The sequence below is a fragment of the Lolium rigidum genome, chromosome 6, assembly GCF_022539505.1.
Source record: "Lolium rigidum isolate FL_2022 chromosome 6, APGP_CSIRO_Lrig_0.1, whole genome shotgun sequence".
Lineage (NCBI taxonomy): Eukaryota > Viridiplantae > Streptophyta > Magnoliopsida > Poales > Poaceae > Lolium > Lolium rigidum.
The window spans coordinates 304,091,468-304,108,988 of record NC_061513.1 but is presented as its reverse complement, the minus strand read 5'-3'; the positions used below and the strand labels follow the sequence as shown (position 1 = coordinate 304,108,988).

General features: G+C 40.9%; 1 protein-coding gene across 1 annotated transcript; it reads right to left on the bottom strand.

Annotated features, from left to right (window-relative positions):
• Window positions 1-365: 365 nt before the first annotated feature.
• LOC124664515 lies at window positions 366-3,503 on the bottom strand (the record flags this gene model as incomplete). Its single annotated transcript, XM_047202019.1, has 4 exons — window positions 366-715; window positions 1,049-1,238; window positions 1,339-1,494; window positions 2,301-3,503. Coding segments are annotated over 4 exons (1,629 nt in total), but the record flags the coding sequence as incomplete, so codon positions are not given.
• Window positions 3,504-17,521: the final 14,018 nt, after the last annotated feature.

Here is a 17,521-nt window from a genome sequence, read left to right as displayed (position 1 = left end):
AAAACCTATGGTCAAATCAGTTCAGATCAAAACACCATTTATGCTACGGAGTACATGAAGTTTTACCTTCAAGAAGTTTATCTCTTGCACATTTGTGATCTAGAGCTGATCTGCAAATTTCATGTAGTTGATGACAAGCATGCATCTAGATCAGAGTGAGAACAGTGTTGCTCATCTCTTGCCAGGTCGCAACTTCAGTCAACTGAACCATTGTCGTCAAACTTAGAACAGCAAATCTAGACGACGATAAAAGTAATGTTTCAGCTTGGAGCAACCAGGTTACATGCAAAAAGTACTGGAACATGAATCTCAGCCACAACATTCCGAAGCATCATTCCAAAACACCTCAGCTGCACCACTCTAAAAACATTCAATCGAGGATTATTCATATCTGTTCCATGAACAAAGCAAAGTTACTACAGGCCACAAGTACTGCTAGGCTGATAGCTCACTGTCTCAACTCATCCCAGTAGGATTCTAGGTAGAACATTCCAACCATTTGATGATACTCAACACACGGTACCATCATACATGTTACCCAAATAAAGCATCAGGATCCGCTGAAGCTTTGAAAGCACTGTCACACTTCATGGGGATCATGGTTCCGTACTAGATCCTCGCTAACCACATAAGTGTTACATCCAGTCGTCCGTCATCCCACAGTCAATGAGTTCTTGCCTGGCGAGCTCCCTCATAAACTTCTGGCCACGGAGATCTGGTAGAAGTATCAGGAAATGGATGACAGTAGATCAGTACCACGCCCGAAAGAACAACTTTAAGTTAAACAGAATACACTCCTCATTTAACAGAACAGTGACAGGTATCAAAGCAGATCACATGCCAATTAAACATATTTAGATTTTCGGGGACAAACATATAAACCAGCAAATTAAACAATATGAAATACCGATTAAACAGATTGTATGCTCATTACACAATATATGTGTCCTACATCTCAGTAAATTGCATATGACCATATAAAGCAGTGATTAAATGCTGATTTTGCAAGTAAATCCGAAATAGTATGCAAAGAGAAGGTATGACTCACGAGCATTCCCACTACGATGGACATAAATCTTCTCAAGGGGTACACCATTTGCCATGAACATATGTGCCAACGTATGGACCCTAGCATCATCCTTTGAGCATTTGATTTTCACCATTCGAAGGTCTTTGCAAGTAAACGATCTTCCCATTGGTTTGATACCTGTTACCAGTGCCATCCTGGTGTTGTAGTTCTTTTGCACATAAAAAAACTGTTACTAAGCATCCATACTAAAAACTAAGAAATGAAATCAAGAATCAAGTAGCATACAAAAAAAATGTAATCACACATACCACTTTAAGTTGGAGAAAAAGCCTCTCTATATTAGGGGAATGCTGCAGCAAGAAAATTAGTGCATCAAAATCAGCAGCCATACACCATTCACCAAGGGACAGGGTCTTCAGGTTGCTAAAAGTTGGACACCTTTTCAATTCCCTACTCAGAACCACCTACATATTACAGACAAAAGATCATTCAGCAATAACAGTAATAACTCAAATCAGCTTTCCTTTGCAAAAAATGAACTTGAATAAAACAATCTACATACTAGCAGTCTATTAAGTAGAAAGAATAAAACAACCTAACCCATCTTAAAGAAGGAAAAGGGAAAACAACATATATGATGTACGGCTAGAGAATTAACACCTATTGGTACAATATAAATCATTATTCTTTTCTATTTAATGAAGGAACACTGCCCTTAGACAATCTCATAAAACTCAATCAACCAGGCACTAGAACCCAGCAGCATTGTTTCAAGAAGAATAACTGGAAACCGGTCACTCCATGGAGCAGACTAAATTCCGCTTCACGCAGGAGCTGAACCCTAGTGGACTGGTTGGCTACCAACTACCCAACACTCAGTTTCCTTCACTCTTCTAAAGAGTGAATATATTTAACCAGTTGAAAAGATAGACTATTGCAACAAAGAGAAAAGAAACAAACAATCTGCTAAGAATATAAATGGTGAATATGCTCACCCCTTCTTATCTAATTGATTCACATACTAGATTTCATGATTAAACAAACTAGTACAGCTAGATTTATTTGAACACTACGTAACCAGGTGCTGGCACTAAAGGGCAAAAGGTCAGAAATGTGCTCATTCAGCACATGTGTTCTGTTGGAGGCAACACAACATTTCTTTGGAGAACATCCAGAAATGCCCGGTAATAATTATGGCTTTGTCAAGGAAAATATACTCCTAAAACGAGAGAGGGATAGACAAATCAGCAAAAGATGGCGATAGCTATACCTCTCCAGCATCAGTTAACAACTCCAAACTTGTAGCCCTTGAAAGGCTTTCAAGAATATGATGGCCACCTAGAATCTTACTATCATTGCCGAGACTGGTTTCACCATAGTTACCACCTTTACTTGGATTCCGGCCATCACCACCTTTGTAGCCATACTTTGCATCATTTGCAATCTCACTGTATTCATAGGTATTGTCATCGCTATCAATATCACTGCCATAATCATACTTATCCTTGTAACCGCCATGCCCATATCTTTGTTTGGGGAAACCATGTCCATATGCAAACTGACCAAAGTCACCCTCATCACTGATGTATCCAAAATCATCATCACTCAAAGAAGAGTCATCATTAATCTTATAGTTGTTGCTCCTATCATCATTCTCACTGTTATCGTCACCATCGTCGTCAGTAGTGTCATCACAATCATCTTTATCGCTGATGTGTTCAAAATCATCACTGAGGTAAGAGTCATCAAGTATGATAGTGCCTGTGACCAGCGACGCGAAGTTGGTAAACGACGGAACCCGGACGTAAGGCGTGACGAGGCGCAGAAGTAGGAGGTTCGGAGCAGCAATTGAGAAGGCGCAGCTGATCTTGCATTTGAGCATGATTAGGGTCTTCAAAGAGGCAGACGCGATCTCCGGGCCGGTGATCAAGCAGTCCTTGAGATCCAGCTCTTCCAAGGCAGTGCAACCAGAAGAAAGCTGCTGGAGGTTCCTGCGGTCGACCCTGGCGTAGGACAACTTCAAGATCTTGAGGTGGCCAGAGACGAAGTTCACACCGTCCAACGACACAGCCGCCTTGTGATGCCCGGCAAGATGGATAACGCGCGCACGGCGAGTGATCGCAACCCTGATCCAGATGCTTGCGTCGTTCTCGTCGAAGCCCGCGTCCTCGTCGCTCGGCCGCAGGCGGAGCGTGTCCACGGGCGCCGACACGTCGCGGAGGAGGAAGAGGCGGTGCACGAAGTCGCGGAACTCCTCCGGCGGCTGGGAGTCGCGGGTGGAGTAGCGCAGGCGGATGTCGACGCAGGGCGCGGACGCCCAGAGGTGGCGCCAGCGCCGCGCGAGCACGCAGGTGCGCACCACCTCCCACGCCTTGAGGGACGACATGATGTGGTGCAGGAGCGCGTCCGGGAGCGCGCTGAGGCGGTCGACCCCGACGGCGCCTCGCCTGCCGGACCTGGAGCCGGGCTTGTCGCCGGCGCGGCGGCGCGGCCCGTAGCGCTGGACGGTCACCCGGTGCATTTCGTCGAGCAGATAACCTGCATATGGAGTAAAGATTGTGCAGGAAAATTAACGGAGGAAGATGGAGAGGGAGAGGGGATCAGAGTGGAAGGAAAATCTATGGAGGAAGACGCAGGAACTTACGGAGTGATTCGTGGAAATGGTGGCGAGTTCTTGGCGCTCCAGAAATCTGAAATTTTTGGGATGGAGGCTACCGCTTGATTCTCGCCTTCTCAGTTACGGTTACGGGGCGGCCGCCGCTTAAGTCGCTATGGATTTGTACTGAAACACTTGTTTGGCTTCTAGATCGGAAGAAAAAGGATAGAGGATAGAGAAGTATACTACTAATTACTAGCTACACAGTTTATATCTGAAAAAGGGAAAGAGATCCAATAATTCATATTTCTTGATTCGGTTTCTGATCAAAACAATTCATAATTAAAAAAGCAACTATACCATTTTTGGGTAAAGAAAGCAACTGCATGAAGTTGAAGAGAAATGTAGAAACAACTCATATCCCTCCCGACCTTTATATGAGAGGCCGGTCCCAGAGTTCAATCCGTCTCGGTTACAAATACAAAGATGAGCCTATGCCAATGTCGGCTACTTAATGGCCCTTAACTTGCTATTCATGTCTGGTTTCTAGGTTTTGGGTGCTTCCAGGTCTTTCATTTTCATGGGCTTCATTAGATCCTTCATGGATCCATACCAGGGACGCCAAAGGTGCGGGCCCAATAAGTTATCCTCATGTCACTCCTCCTTTAGGGTTTGAGGCAGCCGGCGCTGTAGGACTGGTGAAGGCTCTGTTGAAGGGGATATCAGGTGGAGCATGAAGTGTGCCGATACCAAGACAGGTGACAACAATCAGATGCCATACAGGAGCAGGATTCGGGGACGGTGGTCACATGCGGTGTTTAGACGAGACAGTGGCCATATGTGCTGCAGCGAGCCAGACGGGAGGACGGCGGCCAGGCGCGGTGTTGACGGAGCCACAAGTCTAATCTTCTTCCACGTCCCGGCGTTTCCATATATAGTGTGGAAACTACCAAAGAAGTCTTTCGTGATCTCCCTGGTGTACACCGGCCTTTCCGTGGACAAGGCGGCCGTTGTCTGGTCGGTGCGGAAGGTGGCGACTGGGAAAGCATGGCAGCAGTGTTGTCGCGATCCGATAGGCATGCCTGGGTTAAGCTCTTGGTACGAGACAGCCACGACAAAGAGGAGAAGGGCGGCGACAACAACGATGAAAGGTAGCCGCGGTAACGAGAAGATCAGGTAAAGGTTTTTAATCAAAAATAGGATCCTCCTTGGATGGTAGTGTGGTACCCAAGTCTTCCACAGGTAAATTGTGCTTAAGCATCTCTGGTTGACGAAGAAGAATCTCATCAATCTCATTTCTTTCCTCCATAAAGATCTCACTTTCGTGCTCCTCCATATATTGCTGCAAAGCATTGTTAGGAACAAGAGCAATAGAGGCAAGTTGTTCTACTCTAAAATCTTCATTAGGCAATTCAATTTCATAAGGCGCTTAGCAAACTTAGATAAATTAAACTCATAAGACTCTCCATCAAATTTAGTAAGAATTTTCTCCTTCTTACAATCTATAATAGCACTACAAGTGTTCAAGAAAAGTCTACCAAAAATGATAGGACAAGTTTTACTAGTAGCTGAACCAAGTATTAGAAAATCAGCAGGATATTTAATCTTACCACATAAAACTTCCACATCTCTAACAATACCATTTGGAGAGATGGTTTCTCTATTAGCAAGTTGAATAACCACATCAATTTCTTCAAGTTCACAAGAACCAATTTCATGCATGATTTCCCTGTAAAGCTCATAAGGAATAACATGTGAACTTGCACAAATATCACATAAACCATAATAGCAATGATCACCTATTCTGAAAGAAAGTACATGAACACTAGTTTTCTTGGATTTACTAGGATGTGAAATAATATTAGAAGCATCTTCAGAGAAGATAATGTGTCCATCTTCTACATTTTCAGTAACAAGGTTCTTTACTATTTCTACTCCATGTTCAACGGTTATTTTTTCATCAGGTTTCATAGCTTTCTTTGTACTTTTGTTAACCACACTAGTTATAATAGAATGTTCGTTTACCTGGGCAAGGAAAGGTACTTTCTCAATATAAGGTTCATGCAAAACACGATCAACAGTACAAACTTCAATATTTCTAGCATGAACACAATTAACAATATCTTTATAAGGTGCATGGTACTTGTTCCTCCTTTTTGGGAACATCAAGATAAGAGGAAAATGCCTTAAAACAGTTTGAAAGAATTTGAGAATCGAGATCATAAACAACACTAGTATTATGAAAGTCACCAGTTCTCATAAAAGATTCAATGCATTCATAATTATAATTTATGCCTGACTTTCTTCCTTTATCATTCTCCCATCTTTCAGTATTTTCCTGAATGCGGTCGAGAAGATCCCATTTAGCTTACGTGTAAATGATCTATAACAAGAAGCATCCAATAAATCCTTATCATGAAGAGAAAGCCTTGCATAGAAGTTATTAATAACAATATTACTAGGGAGCTCATGAATGGGACATTTGGGCATTAGTGACTTCAATCTCCCCCACGCTTGAGCAATACTCTCTCCATCTTGAGGCCATAAATTATATATTTGATCCCGATCTTTATGAATCTCACTCGGATGCTAGAATTTGGAATAAAAGAGAGGTACAATTTCCTCCCAGCCAATAGATCGGCCATTCTTCAGCATCTTATACCATTCCGCAGCTCTACTCTTCAGTGATAAAGAGAATAACTTCCTCTTAACTTGGTCCATTGAAATACTTGCACACTTGAACAACTCGCATAATTCATGTATAAAGAGTAAGTGATCACCCAGATGGACAGTTCCATCTCCTAAATAACAATTATTCATAACACGTTCAACAATTTTCATAGGTATTTTAAAAGGATCCAATTGAGCATGCGGTGGTTCATCTACTACCGTAACAGTGGTAGTAGTAATCCCAAATAGGGAGTCAAATGGAGATGTCTCCATAATGAAATAAAGTAGCAGACAGAAATAAAGACAACACTTAGAATAAAAGTTTCCTTTACCAACTCCACTCTTCAATAGCGCTTCATTCCCCGGCAACGACGCCAGAAAATAGTCTTGATGACCCACAAGTATAGTGGATGTATCGTACTGTCAACACTCGGATTTTTAAGTCCAGATGCCTATTATGTCATTCATCGCAATCCCAGGAATATTGTTTTTGCGAGACATAATAGATTGATATCACAACACATCATTCATTACATACCATAATCGTCTCACAACAACAAAGGATCACATGATCCAGTCTTAATACAACATAGGGGATCTAAGGATCCAATTACATAACACATAGCGGAAGCGAAGTAGCGGTTGTGGTCCATCTATTCCACAGGCAACTGTTGACGTTAGGAGTAGTCCTAGTTGTCGTAGACGTCCTGCTGTCCTTCATCCTGGTACTGGGGCTCTTCTTCATAGTCTGGCATTTGAATAGCCAGGGACACAGCCATGAGTACTGTAAAGTACTCGCAAACTAAGCTAAGGTAAAAACTAACAATTATATCAAAGGGGTTCTAAGCTCTAGGTTCATTTGCATAAAGCCAGTTTTATTTCATAAGCAGTTAATAAACAAAGACTCCTCATTTGCCTAACTTAATTTAAGTGGGAACATTAGTGTCATTCCCACAACTTAGTTGTGATTCAAGTCAAAGTCACCTTGCAACATAAGGTCACAAGTCACCATTCATATTTTGTAAAAGTTCTGATGACGGAACAGTATGGCCTTTCCAACTGTCCATGACCGCGGACGTGGCTATTCGAATAGGTTAAACTCTGCAGATGTTGTATACTTGTGCCACAACAATTGCAATAGTCCGTCAGGGGTAACTGGCCCTGATTTATTGCACTCAGTGCGCGAACTACCAATCCTAACCTTTCATTTACATACCCTAGTATAGGCACCTCTCCCCATGAGCTTGGCCTCCCGGTGAAAACAAACCGTCAACCCGGAAGCGCACGGGGCTTGGGTAGGACATTCACCTCATTTCACGTCATTTCACTTTCAATGGAGGCAGCCTCGGCATAACCCCTATGACGCTTGTTCAGAGGTAACCCATACTAAAATACATAAGTTTCCAGTTAAGCCTTACCCAGATTCAGGTATTGTGGGGATACTTAAAAATTGAAATGGTATCGCATCCGAACCCAACCATCAGTTTTTGTTAAATTTCACCAAGTCATTCACAAGTCATATTCACCTTCAAAATCTTTCAATAGAATGACTCATCATTCCAAGGTTTTCAAAGTCATTGGTTTTCACAAGTTCCCATCTAGAGTAGTCAATTTTAGTTTAGCACTAGCAACTAGTCATGAGGGGTGCTAAGCAACTTGTATTGCTCTAGGCTAAGTTTGATACTCCTGGACTACTCCATAACTAAACTAAGTGAATCATGAACCAAAAATTACTTTGATAAATAAAATTTAGTAAATCTTGTAAAGTAAAAAACTTGGGATAGGACCATTAAGCATAAAGTAAAAAGTAATGATGCCTTGCTCTGGTAGAGCTTTGCACTTAGGTAAATTGGCAAGGGTATAGCTTGCAACAATATAACTTGCATTAGTCTAGCTTGCATTGGTAATAGCTTGCCTTGATTGGGGTAGTGCTCAAAGTTTTCTTCTCCTTCCTCTTGGTAGAATACCTCCTCCTCTTGATAGTCTCCGGTACTAGCGTCTATAAACGAATACGAGGATACAATCACCAAACAATACTTAAGTAGACTTAATTAGCCTTAAAGGCTCACACAAATGATCTAGCATCATCACTTAACATTTCTACCCAAAGTAATGCTAGGGTTGTCTTACTTAGTATTAGGAAAATAATTTCCACTCATTGAAATGTGGATTAGGGTTTTTCTTTAGTTTGGGAGAAATAATTTCCTCTCATTGAATCTTGTTTAAGATTTAATCTTCTCAATGCATAAATGTGAGATCATGTTGACCAAGGTCAATACTTCACATTTATCATTTGAGAACAATGATTTAAATGAGATTCCTCATCTCATGCAATTTAAATAACCATTGTGGTTTAATATCCTCAAGTGAGCAAGTGTGAGACCATCTAACTAAGGACATCACATTACTTCATAACACTTGGGAAGGTGATTTAAATGAGGTGCTACACCTCATAGATTTAAAATCCTAATCTTTTGAAATAATTTAAATGGGCTAGTATTGACTACATAGAAATTTTTTGATTCTAGCCCATGATCATGTACAGAAACCATATCATATATTTGCATATTAAATTAGAGGGGTTGAAATGTGAATTATAGCAATTGGATTCACTTCAAAATTCATTAGGGTTGATTTTTAATAATTATTTGAAATCTGAAAAGTCTCTGACTTGTTATTTTTGCTATTCAAATTCCATAATAGTTCTAGGGTTCAAACCAGTGGGATTAGTTAGATCATTCCATAAGGATTCTAGAACATTTTGAATCACCAAATTTGGACGAGTAGATTTGAAACTATTTAAATTCTAGCAAGGGCCAGTATTTGAATTTAGCTAAATTGAAATTTTTGTGTTTGAATTAAACGGGCTAGGCGGGAAAGCAGATGGGCCGAAACGAGGGAAAATGAACTGGGCTGGCCCAGTAACGCTTCAGCGCGCCACGGGCCAACTGACAGGGTGGGGCCTGCGTGTCAGCCTCTGTCTAACACCGAAACGGTACCTGATAACTTGAGCCGTAGGATTAGATGGACGATCGGCGGTCGAGCGTCGTTGTCGTCGACGGCGAGAAGGGGTTGCTGGCACGGCGGAGGTAGGGGGTGATACGTCTCAAACGTATCTATAATTTCTTATGTTCCATGCTACTTTTATGATAATACTCACATGTTTTATACACACTTTACATCATTTATATGCATTTTCCGGAACTAACCTATTAACGAGATGCCGAAGTGCTAGTTCCTGTTTTCTGCTGTTTTTTGTTTCAGAAATCCTAGTAAGAAAATATTCTCGGAATTGGACGAAATCAAGGCCCACGATCTTATATTTCCACGAAGCTTCCAGAACACCGAAGGGGGACCAGAGGGGAGTCCCAGGGCCCCCACACGCCATGGCGGCTCGGCCAGAGGGGGGGCGCGCCCCCTGCTGTGTGGGTCCCCCGTGGCCCTTCCGACTCCGACTCTTCGCCTATATAAGCCTCCCTGACCTAAATCTTCGACACGAATAAGCCACGATACGAGAAAAGTTCCAGAGCCGCCGCCATCGCGAAGACAAGATCTGGGGGACAGAAGTCTCTGTTCCGGCACGCCGCCGGGACGGGGAAAGTGCCCCTGGAAGGCATCTCCATCGACACCACCGCCATCTTCATCAACGCTGCTGACTCCTATGATGAGGAGGGAGTAGTTCTCCCCTGAGGCTAAGGGCTCTACCGGTAGCTATGTCGTTAATCTCTCTCCCATGTACTTCAATACAATGATCTCATGAGCTGCCTTACATGATTGAGATCCATATGATGAGCTTTGTAATCTAGATGTCGTTATGATATTCAAGTGGATTTTACTTATGTGATCTCCGGAGACTCCTTGTCCCACGTGTGTAAAGGTGACAGTGTGTGCACCGTGTGGGTCTCTTAGGCTATATTTCACAGAATACTTATTCACTGAGTTATGATTTGAGTTGGATGTCTCTATGAAATTGTGGTGTGTTAGTACCTCCTATGAATGCTCACAATGACAGCGTGGGGTGTTTATTAGTACTTGGGAATACATCTTTAAGGTTTGCCTACATGATGAATTAGTGTTCGTTATCTTGCCAAAGAGTAATTCAGAATCGCATAGTGAAGTGCTTATTTATATTCCTTTATGATTGCAATGTTGAGAGTGTCCACTAGTGAAAGTATGATCCCTAGGCCTTGTTTCTAAGCATTGAAACTCCGTTTATTTACTTGTTCTACTGCATGTTTACTTGCTGCCATATTTTATTCAGATTGCTATTACCACTCATATTCATCCATATCACTTGCATCTCACTATCTCTTCGTCGAACTAGTGCACCTATACATCTGACAAGTGTATTAGGTGTGTTGGGGACACAAGAGACTTCTTGTATCATAATTGCAGGGTTGCTTGAGAGGGATATCTTTGACCTCTTCCTCCCCGAGTTCGATAAACCTTGGGTGATTCACTTAAGGAAAACTTGCTCGCTGTTCTACAAACCTCTGCTCTTGGAGGCCCAACACTGTCTACAGGAATAGAAGCGTGCGTAGACATCAAGCTATTTTCTGGCGCCGTTGCCGGGGAGGTAAGGTAAAAGGCACTCACACTCCGGACCCCGGCAACTAAGCTATTTTCTGGCGCCGTTGCCGGGGAGGTAAGGTAAAAGGTATTCACATCCTCCGACTACTAAGCTATTTCCTAGCACTGTTTCCGGTGTGTGAGTGCTCAAAGCTATTTCCTTTAGATCCTGCAATTGCATCTTTTTGTTTATTGTTAAACACTAGTAAGGCATAATGGAAAACAACTGTGAGCTTTTTAAACTATTTCCTGAGTTAAGACATGGATTGTTTGATGCGAAAATTAAAAAACCTATGGAACCTTATTTGCATGCTAGTAGTAATATTAGTATGAACGCTTTGAACACCATTGTTGATAATGATATAGAAAGTTCTAAGCTTGGGGAAGCTGGTTTTGATGAGGATGATATTTTTAGTCCCCCAAGCATTGAGGAGAAAATTTTCTTTGATGATACTTTGCCTCCTATTTATGATGATTATAATGATAGTGGTCTTCTGGTGCCGCCTACTATGGAGGATAAATTTAATTATGATTACAATATGCCTCCTATATTTGATGATAGCTACTTTGTTGAATTTTCTCCCACTACAATTAATAAGAATGACTATGCTTATGTTGGGAGTAGTAATAATTTTATGCATGAGACTCATGATAAGAATGTTTCATTTGATAGTTATATTGTTGAGTTTGTTCATGATGCTACTTAAAATCATTATGAGAGAGGAAAATATGGTTGTAGAAGTTTTCATGTTACTAAAACACCTCTCTATATGCTGAAAATCTTGAAGTTGTGCTTGTCTAGTTTTCCTATGCTTGTTGCATTATGCCTACATGACTTGTTTATTTACAAGATTCCTTTTCATAGGAAGTGGGTTAGGCTTAAATTTGTTTCATACTTGCCTTTTGATGCTCTCTTTTGCTTCAACTACTATTTCTTGCGAGTGCATCATTAAAATTGCTGAGCCCATCTTAATGGCTATAAAGAAAGCACTTCTTGGGAGATAACCCATGTCTTTATTTTGCTACTGTTTTGTTGTGTCTTGGAAGTTGTTACTACTGTAGCAACCTCTCCTTATATTTATTTTATTGCATTGTTGTGCCAAGTAAAGTCTTTGATAGTAAAGTCAATACTAGATTTGGATTACTGCGCAGAAACAGATTTCTTACTGTCACGAATTTGGGCAGGGTTCTCTGTAGGTAACTCAGAAAAATCTGCCAATTTACGTGAGTGATCCTCAGATATGTACGCAACTTTCATTCGATTTGAGCATTTTCATCTGAGCAAGTTAAGTGCCTCTAAAAAATTCGTATTTACGGACTGTTCTGTTTTGACAGATTCTGCCTTTTATTTCGCATTGCCTGTTTTGCTATGTTTGATGGATTTCTTTGTTCCATTAACTTTCAGTAGCTTTGGGCAATGTCCATAAGTGTTAAGAATGATTGTGTCACCTCTGAACATGTGAATTTTTGATTATGCACTAATCCTCTAATGAGTTTGTTTTGAGTTTGGTGTGGAGGAAGTTTTCAAGGGTCAAGAGAGGAGGATGATACAATATGATCAAGAAGAGTGAAAAGTCTAAGCTTTGGGATGCCCCCGTGGTTCATCCCTGCATATTTTAATAAGACTCAAGCATCTAAGTTTGGGGATGCCCAAGGCATCAAATTCTTCATCGACAACTTATCAGGTCACCTCTAGTGAAACTATATTTTTATTCCGTCACATCTTATGTGCTTTACTTGGAGCGTCTGTGTGCTTTTATTTTCGTTTTGTTATTTTCATTCTCTGAATAAATTCATGCTTGTGTGTGAGAGAGACACGCTCCGTCTGTTGCATATGAACACATGTGTTCTTAGCTTTACTTTTAATGTTCATGGCGAAGGTTGAAACCGCTTCGTTCATTGTTATATGGTTGGAAACAGAAAATGCTTCATGTGGTAATTGGTATAATGTCTTGAATAATTTGATACTTGGCAATTGTTGTGCTCATATAGATCATGTTTAAGCTCTTGCATCATGTACTTTGTACCTATTAATGAAGAACTACATAGAGCTTGTTAAAATTTGGTTTGCATGATTGATCTCTAGAGTCTAGATATTTTCTGGTTAAGGTGTTTGAACAACAAGGAGACGATGTAAAGTCTTATAATGTTTGCAATATGTTCATATGTGAGTTTTGCTGCACCATTTTATACTTGAGTTTTCTTCAAACAACCTTGCTAGCCTAGCCTTGTATTGAGAGGAATTCTTCTCGTGCATCCAAATCCTTGAGCCAAAAACTATGCCATTTGTGTCCACCATACCTACCTACTACATGGTATTTCTCTGCCATTCCAAAGTAAATTACTTGAGTGCTACCTTTAAAATTTCATTCCTTTGTCTTTGCAATATATAGCTCATGGGAAAAATATCTTAAAAACTATTGTGGTATTGAATATGTACTTATGTGTCTTATTTCTTAATAAGTTGCTTGTTGAGCGATAACCATGTTCCTGGGGACGCCATCAACTATTACACCTTTGTTGAATATCATGTGAGTTGCTATGCATGTTCGTCTTGTCTGAAGTAAGGGCGATTTTCATGATAAAATGGTTTGAGTATGCATATTGTTAGAGAAGAACATTGGGCCGCTAACTAAAGCCATGATCCATGGTGGAAGTTTCAGTTTGGACAATTAATCCTCAATCTCTTATGAGAATTTTATCTCGTTGTTGAATGCTTATGCATTAAAGAGGAGTCCATTATCTCGTTGTCTATGTTGTCCCGGTATGGATGTCTAAGTTGAGAATAATCAAAAGCGAGAAATCCAATGCGAGCTTTCTCCTTAGACCTTTGTACAGGCGGCATAGAGGTACCCCTTTGTGACACTTGATTGAAACATATGCTATGCAATGATAATCCATGTAAATCCAAGCTAATTAGGACAAGGTGCGGGCACTATTGGTATACTATGCATGAGGCTTGCAACTTATAGGATATCTTATACATAACACATTGATACGTCCAATTTGCATCACTATTTTATATCATAATTTGCTGTTATTCATTGATATATTTCATATTGGGACACAATACTTATGTTATTTCATCTATTTTGCATGTTTCATGATTATTTGGAGATCGAGCATCGGAGCCAGGATTCTGCTGGAAAAAGCACCGTGGGGATGCAATATTTCGGAAGATCAACTCGTGGAAGGAAGTTTTACCAAAAATCATATTTTTCCGGATGACGGAGGAAGCCGAAGGGGGAGCCAGCTGGACCCAAGGTGGGCCCACACCATAGGGTGGCGCGGCCCATGGCTCCGGCCGCGCCACCATGTGGTGTGGGGCCCCTCGGCCTCTTTCGCCTCCTTTTCTTCGCGAAACCCTTCGTCCCGAAGACCTAAGCCACAGAGGAATCCTCACGAAGGGTTACAGCCGCCTCGCGGGGCGGAGAACACCGAGAGAGAAAGAGCTCTCCGGCGGGCAGGAATCCGCCGGGGAAATTCCCTCCCGGAGGGGGAAATCGACGCCATCGTCACCGCCATCGAGCTGGACATCATCTTCATCACCATCATCATCATCTCCACCATCATCACCGCCATCTCCACCGCTGGACATCGTCACCGCCGTAGCAATTTGGGTTTGATCTTGATTGTTTGATAGGGGAAACTCTCCCGTACTTGATTTCTACTTGTTGTTTATGCTATTGAGTGGAACCATTGAACCAAGGTCTATGTTCATATTGTTATTCATCATCATATCACCTCTGATCATGTTCCATATGATGTCTCGTGAGTAGTTCGTTTAGTTCTTGAGGACATGGGTGAAGTCTAATTGTTAGTAGTGAACTATTGTTGAGTAATATTCAATGTTATGATATTTAAGTTGTGGTGTTATTCTTCTAGTGGTGTCGTGTGAACGTCGACTACACGACACTTCACCATTTATGGGCCTAGGGGAATGCATCTTGTACTCGTTTGCCAATTGCGGGGTTGCCGGAGTGACGAAACCTAAACCCCCGTTGGTATATCGATGCAGGAGGGATCGCAGGATCTCGCAGTTTAAGGCTGTGGTTAGATTTATCTTAATTACTTTCTTGTAGTTGCGGATGCTTGCAAGGGGTATAATCACAAGTATGTATTAGTCCTAGGAAGGGCGGTACATTAGCACAGGTTCACCCACACAACACTTATCAAAACAATGAAGATTAATCAGCTGTATGTAGCGAAAGCACTAGACTAAAATCCTGTGTGTCCTCGAGAACGTTTGGTCATTATAAGTAAACAAACCGGCTTGTCCTTTGTGCTAAAAAGGATTGGGCCACTCGCTGCAATTATTTCTCTCGCATTTTACTTACTTGTACTCTATTTATCTGTTACATCAAAACCCCCCGAATATTTGTCTGTGAGCATTTACAGTGAAACCTTCATCGAAACTGCTTGTCAACACCTTCTGCTCCTCGTTGGGATCGACATTCTTACTTATCGAAGATACTACGATACACCCCCTATACTTGTGGGTTATCAAGACTATTTTCTGGCGCCGTTGCCGGGGAGTGAAGCGCTATTGGTAAGCGGAATTGGTAAGGAAACCTTTACTGTTTGTGCTGATTTTATTTCTGCCTGCTGCTATAAGTCATCATGGAGAGATCTTCTCTTCAATTTCTATTTGGGAAATCTACTACTACTGCAACGGTAGTGGATGAGGCGCCAGGTGAGGAAGTAATACCATATAAAATACCTACGAAAATTATTGAACATGTTATGGATAACCGCTATGAAGGGGATGGAACTGTCCATCCTGGTGATCATTTACTGTTTTTGCATGAATTATGCGGGTTATTCAAATGTGCAGGTATTGCTATGAATGAAGTTAGGAAGAAACTATTCTCTATATCGCTGTCTGGTAAAGCGGCGCATTGGTATAAACTGCTGAAGAATGGTGATTCTCTTGATTGGGAGGACATTGTGCCTTTATTTTATTCCAAATTTTATCCTCCAAGTGAAATTCACAAAGATCGGAACCGCATATATAATTTCTGGCCTCATGATGGAGAGAGTATTGCCCAAGCTTGGGGGAGATTGAAGTCTTTAATGCTCAAATGCCCCATTCATGAGCTTCCTGGTAATGTTATTATTGATAATTTCTATGCAAGACTTTCTTTTCAAGACAAGACCTTGCTCGGATACTTCTTGTTCTGGATCATTTACGCGCAATAAAGAAGAGTTTAAAAGGGACCTTCTTGATCGGATCCAAGAAAATACCGAAGGTTGGGAGAACGACAAAGATAGAGAATCGGGTATAATTTATGATTATAAATGCATTGAAGCTTTTATGGATACTCGATACATTTCGTAATATGAGTGCTACATATGGTCTTGATTCTCAAGTTGCTGCAAAACTTTATAAAGCTTTTGCCTCTCATTATGAATTGCCTAAGAAGAATTTTGATAAGTATCATGAACCGTACAAAGATAAAATTGATTCATCTATTAATAAATGTGTTGTAATTGAAACTGCTGATCGTGTTATTCCTGAAGCTTATATTGAAAAAACTCCTTTTCCTGCTAAAATGAAAGAGTACTCGTTATAAATAGTGCGGTTCATAAAAGTGAAAAGAAACCTAGAGAACCTGAAGAACAAATAAAAGTTGAACTCCGTCGTTGCCATAGTTAAAGATCTTGTGACTCGAAAATGTTGAGGATGGTCATATTATTTTCTCGTGAAGATGCTTCTAATATTGTTTCACATCCTAATAAACCCAAAGAAGCTAGTGTTCCTATGCTATCTGTTAAAATTGGTGATCATTGCTATTATGGTTTATGTGATATTGGTGCAAGTGTTAGTGCTATTCCTTATGAGCTATACACGGAGATTATGCACGAAATTGATTCTTGTGAACTTGAAGATATTGATGTGGTTATTCAGCTGGCTAATAGAGAAACTATTTCACCAATTGGTATTGTTCGAGATGTGGAAGTTCTATGTGGTAAGATTAAATATCCTGCTGACTTTTTGGTACTTGGTTCTGCTCGCTAGTGATTATTGTCCTATCATTTTTGGTAGACCTTTTCTAAATACTTGTGGAGCTATTATAGATTGCAAGAAAGAGAAAATTTTGACTAAATTTGTCTGGTGAATCTTATGAGTTTAACTTCTCTAAATTTACTAAAACTCCTTATAAAGCTGATTTGCCTAGTAATGATTTTAAAATGGAGCAAGGTGTGCATCTATTGTTCTTGTTCCTAATAATCCTTTGCGAGCAACATTTGGAGGAGAGCGAGAGTGAAGTTTTTAGGAAAGAAAGAGATGAGCTTGAGGAGATTTTTCTTCGCCAACCTATTCTCAAGCATGATTTACCGGTGGAAGACTTGGGTACAACACCGCCACCAAAGGAAGATCCTGTTTTTGATTTAAAGCCTTTGCCTGATAATCTTAAATATGCTCATATTGATGATAAGAAAATATATCCTGTTATTATTAGTTCTAAGCTTACGAGTTTGAAGAAGAAAGATTATTGCAAATATTGAAGAAACACCGAGGTGCTATTGGCTATACTCTTGATGACTTGAAGGGGATTTCTCCCTCTATTTGCCAACACGCCATTAATATGGAAGATGATGCAAAGCCAGTTGTTGAACCTCAGCGTCGTCTAATTCCCAAGATGAAGGATGTG